This window comes from Saccostrea cucullata, unplaced genomic scaffold (assembly GCF_032062105.1).
Source record: "Saccostrea cucullata isolate Sc308-1 unplaced genomic scaffold, CSIRO_AGI_Scuc_v1 ctg6, whole genome shotgun sequence".
In the NCBI taxonomy this organism is placed as follows: domain Eukaryota; kingdom Metazoa; phylum Mollusca; class Bivalvia; order Ostreida; family Ostreidae; genus Saccostrea; species Saccostrea cuccullata.
The window spans coordinates 455,001-464,802 of record NW_026938995.1 but is presented as its reverse complement, the minus strand read 5'-3'; the positions used below and the strand labels follow the sequence as shown (position 1 = coordinate 464,802).

General features: G+C 32.1%; 1 protein-coding gene across 3 annotated transcripts in view; it reads left to right on the top strand.

Annotated features, from left to right (window-relative positions):
* Positions 1-1,209: 1,209 nt before the first annotated feature.
* Positions 1,210-9,802, top strand: part of LOC134252058 (arf-GAP with coiled-coil, ANK repeat and PH domain-containing protein 2-like) — a 43,766-nt gene continuing 35,173 nt past the window's right edge. For 2 of the 3 annotated variants that reach the window (XM_062734495.1, XM_062734494.1), the window contains exons 1-7: positions 1,210-1,488; positions 6,403-6,460; positions 6,782-6,840; positions 7,204-7,264; positions 7,766-7,783; positions 9,527-9,580; positions 9,789-9,802. The exon at positions 9,789-9,802 is cut by the window's right edge and continues 45 nt beyond it. In XM_062734495.1, coding sequence (XP_062590479.1) covers positions 1,436-1,488; positions 6,403-6,460; positions 6,782-6,840; positions 7,204-7,264; positions 7,766-7,783; positions 9,527-9,580; positions 9,789-9,802 — 317 coding nt within the window. In that variant the 5' untranslated portion in view covers positions 1,210-1,435. The remainder of the gene's footprint in view (positions 1,489-6,402; positions 6,461-6,781; positions 6,841-7,203; positions 7,265-7,765; positions 7,784-9,526; positions 9,581-9,788) is intronic. The other variant, XM_062734496.1, reaches the window with a different exon arrangement.

The following is a 9,802-nucleotide window of genomic DNA, read 5'->3' as shown; positions in this document are numbered from 1 at the left end:
TTCTGTCAAAACAATAAATAAGAGAAATCTAAACACTAAACAGTCTGTAAAACAGACATTAATACATTCTGAAAAAGTGTTTCCGTAAAGTTTTTGGAGTGAAAGGTTTTCACAGTCTCAAAAAGATCTGTTATTATTAATTTGAGTTACTTTCAATGTAACCTCATTTATTTTCTTTCCAAAACCGTTTCGAGTGGTTCTGCAATTTACTGCAACATTACGGGTATATAGGAGGTAAACTGTGGTGAGGGCCTGTCACGATAGTCAGATTATTTTAACTAATACTGCAATTAATGAGCCATCAACGTGTTCGTCTCGTAAAAGAATAGCAGTCCAAGATGGTATTCTCCATTGAGTTGTTTTAGTAGTTGGTGTTTGAATTTTATATTGCAAATTGTTATGCTCCAGCAGCAAGTCCTTTTGATAGAATGTTCTATCGTGTAAAATGTTGAATATCATACAGACCCAGTTTAACTATAGAATGCGTTCTGTGTACTGGAAATATGGCAAAGAAAAAACAGAAGATAACTCTAACTCTTGTAAACATAGTGTTAATTTAAAGCAAGAAAAGTCATTGAGAAAATGAGTTGAATTTTCGTATTAAAAATATGGGTTTTTTAAAAGTTAAAAGGCATACACAACCTCAGAAAGGATTGTTGTAATTAATTTTGTAGTTATATTTAGTGCAAATCCTTTGTATACACTTAAAATCATTTAGGAGCGAGTCTGCAATTTTATGCTACATTGCGAATATATAGGAGGCATTCTACCTGTGTTAAGGGCTTGTCCTGAGACACTGTTAGATTATTTTAACTATAAGACCATGTGATCAGTTAATTCATTAAACAATTAAAGTTTTGATATGATCCATGTGCCCCCCCTTCTTTCTTCAGCACCAGGAAGCATTTCTAGGGTTTTGTTATAAAAATACAGAGCGTTTTCACAATTCACCGTTAACACTAAAATCTGTTTATGAATGCAAAAACAATGCAAGCTCCTGCAAATTATGCGACGGCCTTGAACATAGAAATTGATGAAGCATTGAAGGTGAAATGTGCACGACCTATTCAAGGCCTCCACACGTAACATCAAAATGTGGGCTTGACAGGTACTTAGGAAGGGGGATTTTGAATAGAAGGGTACAAATGAATATAACAAAGGCAAAATTTACCAACTGGTGAATGCTTCGATGAAATGAACAGAAAAATAAATGACCTACCAACTCTCAGTCTGCTTCACGAGTCGGAAGTTTGATCAATTTGTCAAGCCAAATCTCGGGTGAACTCTCGTGCAACTGGAAGCGTCCCCTAGCGAAATAACGGGACATTAGCATGGAAGTAGGAGGCAAGTCATCCGCTTAAAAAATGTAAACATTGTCGTTTTTTCCAACAATTTGGGATCATGTGAGCTGAGTTGAGCAAGAAAATAAACAAACATGAAGCCGACAATAGATTTTAAAGAGTGCCTGAAAGATTCTCCGAAATTTCGGTAAGAAAAAATAGGAAAAGTGAGTTCGAATATAATCATGACTGTATTATGACTGTATAGTGTATAGTCAGATAGTTTCAATGGATGTTTGCATCGGTTTAAATGCACACTAGGGGTACTACAAATTAGTTACAGTACCCAATAGTTTCCAGTATTAAGTTTAGTAGAAATTTTACATAGATTCTTTTAGTTTGGATTTAATTTCAACATTTCCCCCCAGTCATTTTTTTCCTTCTTGATTAATATTTTGGACTAAAGGTTAAAAAAAACTTGATTATTTATGTCAGGATTGTTTGTAATCTGGTGTATCATCATACCTGTACATTTAATTGTGCAATCGTTTAAGGTGAGTGCAGATACCTATTCAGATTTAATTTAGAGTGGGCTCGTCAAACCGCATGTGATATTTTCTACGTCCATAGACTCTGACGTCACATGACATTGTATGTAAGTTGCATTACCAAAAGATAGCCTGAACAGTGCCGATTTTAACGACGAACGTTTCATTTACAATTTATCTTCAATGAAGCCATTAAATCAAAACGAGTTTACTTTCTGTTGATCTGTTGTTGTTATTCTCGCAAGAAGGTAACTTTAACAAGCGATGCATTGTGGGTCCAAAGCTACTGTGGAAAAAAATTAATTAATGTGTAGAAGTCAGAACTTTCTTTTCGCCCAGTCAGTGTCCGTAGAGCTCGCAGTGACAAGCAAAACTTTGTGTGGCTCGCTGCACTTGCTATTACTTTTAAACTTGAATGTATAATGTTCCACAATTGGGGTTGTTTCTAAGAATTGAAATAACAAGGGATATTGGATTTTGAGGTCCCTCCCCTAACGGGGGATAAAGGGGGAATAGAGAATAGTGGGGGAGTATTTCATCCTAGATGCGGAAATTCCTTGGGTCATAGGGACAACCCTGCACAATTGCTCCTTTAGCAGTTTGGGCTTTACGGACCTTGAATATATTGGCCTGGGTAGCTCAGCGGTAGTCTAGAGCACTTAGTAATGCAGGGGTCCCTGGTTCAATGCCTGTTCCAGCCATATATTTCCTTTATAAATCTCTCTTTTCTTATTACATTTGGTTGCCAGTTTTAGGGGCCTCGTTCTAGTTATTTGTAAACTAGTATTTCCTGACAGGGCCTGTGAACTTGTGTCTTCAAGGTTGAGGACTGTTTTAGGAGAAAGGAAGTAATTTGGGCTATACAGACTGTGGATTTATCATTTCATCATTTCACTAGCTTTTTTCAGCACTTGCTTAATATATTCACAGAGCATGGACAGGAATACAATAGTTCAGAGTAATACAAATATAAGCTATAAAAAAACTTAATTATTTCCTGTCACAGGATCTTTTGCTGAATGAGAATTTGCAATGTTTGCATAACATACTTGCTGCCTTTTGGGTCATTGTTAAGGTTGAATTTAAAAGTATTTAGTTGATCCAGTTTGTATTTTTCCTGAATGTGTGAGGCATTATGTACCCTGGCTAGGAATTATTTCAATATGACAAATGGTACCCAGTAGTCCGGGGCTATTTTGTAAATTGTTTGAAAGACATATATTTATATGAACACATTGTCATGCACTAATTTCTTATCAATTAATTGAAGTTTTTAGCATTAACCAAAAGATATATTTATGTTTGTGTTCATTGTGAATTGCAGGGTATTTATTTTCTGTTGTTTACTTTTTTTTTGTCATTGCTTTATAGTAAATATAATATGATTATAATTATTTACTTTTTATCTTTGATTTTTTATAAAATTATGCCATACATTGGTGAAACTGAGAGTTAGACTGTATATAAATAAATGATACAAGTTTGAACATTCCCTATAAAAGTTCTGGAAAATGTGAATGGCAAATTCAAATCACTTTCCCCTATTTCCTTATTTCTATTGAAAATTTTAAGGATCAATATTTCATTTATGTTGTGCAGGTACATTTGAGTAGAGCAGGTGATTTTTGTTCTTTTATTTTAATTAATGTCCATTCCTCATTCTGATATGTTTTGATTTTCATGATCATCACAGAATTTAATGCATTACATGGCTGAGATAATTTATTCTTATAAGACGTACACTTGCTTTCCTTGAAGACTTCAAGTATATTACCAGGTTTGCAGCCCTGTATTCAAACTAGAAATATAAGAATCAATGACAGTCTGTCAAATGCCTGCTATGAGCAAATAACTTAAAACTTTCTAAATTCAGGAAATTTCTGTGTTGAATTAATTCCAGGTTGTAGACACCAATGCTGCTATAAAGTCTTAATTAGTCTGTGGAGTCTTGGAGTACTGGCAATGTGCTCCTGTCTGGGTTCTTTACCAGACTGATTTTTCACATGGAGGAAACATTTGTATAATCAATTGCATTAGGCTCCTGCTTCAGATAGGCACACATTAACAGAGGGAAGTGTTTATATTATTCATCAAAGAGGAATCATAGCATTCATGGTGGAGATCACACTCTGTTTATTGCCAGGTTTTTTTAATTGAGGGGCATTCTGGATTTTATAGTCCCCCTCATCAGGAAATGATTGTTTTAAAATAAATTATATTTAAAGCTTGGTAGTACTCCAGCACAAACTTTTTATATATTTGACAAAAATAACTTTTATGACAAAAATAATAATGCATGGGTTACACACATTTTGATGGTTTCTGGAGTTGATCATTTATTTATATACTGATACAAAATTCAATCAGATCTGTGAATCAAAATCTTGAAAAGGGGTCAATATACCTGTTTATCCTTATGTGTTTTTTTTGGCTCCTCCAGATGGGAACATGTGAAAGTTTTAATTCACAGAGTAAAACGGGTTAAAATTTTGTCAAACACAATCTCTGAGTCTTGGTAGTGTCACTGTAGGAGACAGAACTTCCCATCACATTTAGTCTGCCTCAATCAGGAAATTGTTCCAATTACAAAAAAATATTATGTTAAAAAACATTTAAGGATAATATCATTTTCCCCTTCCATTATTTACATTTTTTGTAAAATTGATATGAAAACTTCCTTTGTGTAATGAATACATTTGTACCTATTCAATTTTGCATTATTCATCACCGAGGGATTGAGACCGAGATTTAGTTTGGTTAATAAAAACAAGGTATCTTGACCAATATATCTTGAAAAAAAATATATGGGTATACTTTTATAGTTTCATATTCTAAATCTTTGCTGTCAAGTTCAGAGTATGTCAAGTAGGTAAACAGACAATTGAGGCACCTCGTACCTGCACAAAGACTGACTACATCACTTACAACATTGAATTAACTGTTAATGAATGTGTAATTTTCATTATTGAATTTATATATTCATACCCCGTGCTTGAAATGTGGGATGGTACATGGATATATTAATCAAGATGTCCGTCTGTACTTTCATCCGTCTGTTACGCTTTGGGGTACCCATCTCTAATCCACAGCTCCTCTCATACCAATGAATGCAGTTTGATGAGACTTTCACAGATTCTTTATTACATATTGCCATCATGCACCTTCTATTTTACTTTTTGATCCAGCACACATTTTGAGTTTCCCATAGCTAAACATGGACACTGCCATTATATTCATATGGGAGGCGGGGAGTCATTTAGTGAGCTCGTGATTGCTCACAGTACCTCTAGTTTAATTGTTGTTGAATTGGTATTTTACAGCACCATTGACCTCTATAAGGAAAACATTAAGATATGGTTGCAATGATTTATTTACGAAGTATATATTATACAATAAAATAGAATGAAATAGAAGTTCAAAGTATTTATTTGAGGAAGACTGTTCCATTAAATTACAATTCCTACAAAAGTAAACAATTAGAGTAACAGGATAAGTGGGAACCATTACTTTAGTTTATTGGTGTCAGTTTGTATATGGAATATACATGTTAGGGTTGTAAGGGGGTGTATCTTACATGTGTTTACATGTGTTATTGTTACCACACCTTTCCAGATGTATGTCACCTAAGTTACTTGTCACATGAACTTGTGTAATACTGGATTAAGTATTAGTTCTCCATTCATCAAAGTTCTCCCAATCTGAAAGGAAGATCTTTGTCTATATATTTTTTTGTAATTGGACATTTTTAACATCCTTTTTAGAATTTATCCTTGATTCGATGTTGCTGTAGATTTCCTGTTTGACCTTACCTATAGAAAGATGCTGCTAAACCTGAGGATTTTTAAATGTACATGTTCTCCTTTAAAACCCATTCATTCCTGATACCAAATCAGTAATTATGATATATAACATAACACATTAAATTGGACTAGCAACGACATGCAGCAGCTTTAATATATTAATAATATACATATTATTAAGATACACAATATAAATATAAGTTGGATTCATTCAAAATTAAACCGTGTTCACAGCTCTACGTGTCGTCCTAAACTGACTTTAACTCACTATCTCTTGAAAAACCGGTTCTATTGAACCGCATGACTGAACATACCTGAACAGGTATTCGAATTGAAAACTTTAAATATCCGGAATAATGCACTCATTATTATTACCAAGTAGAAATTGATTTCTGTCTAATTCGTTCCTCAAACGAAAGAAATCACATTATACATGTATTCTTACCAACAATAACGTATAATTTGTTTTTGTAACAACATTATCCTCTTGCAACAAAGTAAAGGATAACATCTTGACTAAATAAAACAGCAGATAGAGTTTTAACATTTGTATAGATATACATGTGGATGCTCCGCTAGTACATTTGTCCTTACAAACTTAGTCATATTCATTTTGAATTTTCAAGATGAACTATAGCTGAAGGAATGATGAAATTAAAACATATTTAGAATTAGACAAAGTTTAGATCATTAAATAGTGATTAAAGTATGTTCATTAATGAACTTAACCATGTAACATTTACCAGACATTGATTGTGTTTGATGTTGTTTCAGGGCCTCTTTGGAGTCTGCAGAAAATGACATTGATGTCCTGGAAGCCAGGCTAGAAAGAGTGAGATTACACCATTATCAATAATAAAAAATTGTCTGATTCCTGAGAACTCAGTTATTATCAATTGATACAAATTTCGTGCCTTTTATAGTTTTTGCCTAACCTAATGAACTTGGTTCACAAATGTATATCTCTGTATAATAATTTACATGCCCAAGATATTTACTAAATGTATTACACATTTTGTGGTCAACAGCTTATTTGAATTCCTTTTGAAAGTGAAATTTAGTAAACATTGAATTATAACAATAAAAAAAAAAGATTTTTAGTAGATCGATGAAGATATTTGTAAAACCTATGCCTGTTTAATGTTTTTTGCAGCTTGTGAAATTGTGTTCATTGATGATAGAAACCGGGAAATCATTCAAACGAGCCAGTAGGTAAGGTAGCAGAGAATGTTGTCATGGTTAACAGAAACAGATATTGGAGTAAGGTGGTCCATCTCACAGCAGTTAAAAAAAATCTTAAAGTACAGTGTGTTTGCCCACATGCTTTTTAAAGTTTATATGAATAAAATGTAATCAAATATTTTTGCCTTTGAAAACTAACACTCTTTTTTTAAAGAAAAAAAAATGAAAATGATCACATTGAGATATCAAAATTACATACTAGTTAGAAAAAATATAAGCAATACTAAAATATTAAAGGAACAATATGAATTCTGAATTTCATTGACAGCTTATTTTTTTGGCTAAATTTGATTATTTTATCAGTTCTCAGGTTTATTATGCTCATATTTTCAGTGATTTTGTTACTGGTGTGCGAGATTTGGCAGCATATTTTAAAGATGACAACATGATGTCGGTAGGTTTTACATTGTAACCTGTAATCTTTAATATTGTCTTAATGTTCTATCTACAGGGATATAAAACAATAGGTTAAAATCCCAACACAGATTGCTGGAGTACTGTTTTTGTAAAACATGGGTCATTTTCCTGTCAGACCTGCATTTGAACTTTGAAATTGATGTGACCTTTGGAAACATCTTTTTGTTTCCATTCTTTGATATCGGGAATAGGAAATATATTTTAAAAAAACAAAACAAAACATTGTATTGAGTCACGAATCAGGCAGGACTTATTTTTAGATTTAACTGCAGACAAAGGTCAATATCATAGTGGAATAAAATAATGTTTTTCTATGTTACATGTACTTACTCATTTTAATGGTATTCTAAAATTTGATATCTTTTGTTCCAAGGAAGTATGATTAAACCCATAAACTATTTTTTTATGAAGAAATTGCATGGAATTGTTGAAAGGTCACATGTACTGACAATAACACATTTTGTTTTCCTAATGATAGGATGATACAATGGTATCAGTAAGTATCCCACAATGCATTAGGTCTACTTCCTGCTACAGATGCTAACCTTAGCTACTTCTAGCAGGAATGAGACCATGCAGGTTTTGTTCTTTTCTTTTTAGCATGATCACCTTATATTCAGTGCTTTTTCAATACTATCTGTTCCAACAAAGTGATTGAATTAACACACCATATTTCCTGTTCCAAACATATAAATGAAGACATTTCTAATCATTTTCCCACACGGCACTTTACAACACAAACAGCTAGTTGTCAGAGACTTTTTGATTTGCACGGTCTTTAGTTCATTTGACCTAGAAGTATTAGATATTATGAATAGAAAATAGAAAACAGTGAATTTTGTAAAGAAATGGCTATTAAATAGTAAGATTTTACCTATAGCACTTTGAATTAGTGATTTTGATCTCCATGCATTTAATATATGAATATGAAGTAAATGTAGTTTGCAAATGTTTGAAAATGTCCCAAACCAATTGCATTATACACATTGCATGTTGTCTTTTTATTTTGCCTGTCCTGATTGTGTACTGATTTCTTGAATTATATAGCATTCCAGAGTGAGCAGTTAATTGAAAATAACGTGCATCATTATTGAAAGAATATGGGGATGTCTATTTTTGTGCATAACAAGTGCATTGTTGTATTGTTGAAGTACTAAATACATTGTACATGTACAACATTTAAAAAAAAAAAAAAACTATGAATAAATTATAATTTTTATAACTATTTATATACTGATTACTGATAGATTTCAGTATTTATTTTAAAAATGTTATCTGAACTGATGGTTAAACAGCCAAGTGTATTTGATCTATTTTTAAATATTTCTAAGAAAAACTTACTTCAGATGAGCTTTTTTATAACTTATTTATATACTGGTGACCAAGGAAAAATGTTATCTAAAAGGATGGTTATAACTTTTTTAAATATTTCATCACTCTCTTCTCTGTCCTGTGTCAACATATTTTCAACTTCTTCTCAGAACCATATGGCCAATTTCAACCAAGATTGCCACAAAGAGCTGAATGAGATACAAGAATGTTCAAATGAAGTGAAAAAGAATGAAACTATTACTAAATAATAAAAATAAATCTTCTCAAGAACCACTTGGCCAGAAAAGACAAAACAAAAAGTTCAAAATGGAAATCAAAATAAATATTCTGCAGGGAAAAAATATAAAACTGTTAAGAAGAGCAGGGGCCAACTTGACTGATGAGCAATATGGTCCTTGGGACTCTTTTCAGTGGTAATGGAATTTTGTGCTAATGCATGCTGATACAGGTTGATTTTCAGAGGATTCATTCTGCATGAAATTCTTGTAAATATAATAATTTTATGTAAATTAGTTGACAAGAAACATTTATTAAAAAAACTATTACATGCTGAATAATGAAGCCACGCCCTCCAGCGTAGAAACAGGTAACATTGCTTGACGACGTGATATTCCCAAAAATATTGACTGTGCAGAATTAATGCGCACAAGGTTGACTGTAATATGTATTTGTATAAAACATTCAGTATGATATAATAAATATTGCATGTAGTTGAGTGTATTATTGACAATTTTCACCCCTCGTAAATATTGTCAACCTCAGCTTTGCCTCAGTTGACAATACTTTTCTTGGGATGAAAATTTTCAATGTTACACTCTACATGCAATATTTCATATATAATACTACTCTACTAGTCAATAGTTTAAATTTATTTAAAGTTACTATAAATGTCATTATTTTTTTACAGAACTGTTTGAATAAATTTGCCCATGAAATGGGAGAGATGCTAAAATACTTTAATGTAAGTATAGTTTAATTTGGATTTTATGGTATCTATTTGAAATTTTTTTAAGTATCATGTAATTGTTTTGTCAGATGTACCTACTGTGAAAATCAATTATTTTGTAACTTCTTAGTAAATGTATATAATTGAGCATATAAAACTCATTTGTGACTAAAACACAAAAGTTAGTGTTGGAAATTATAATATTTTGCTATCTATATTATAGATTTTAATGGACCA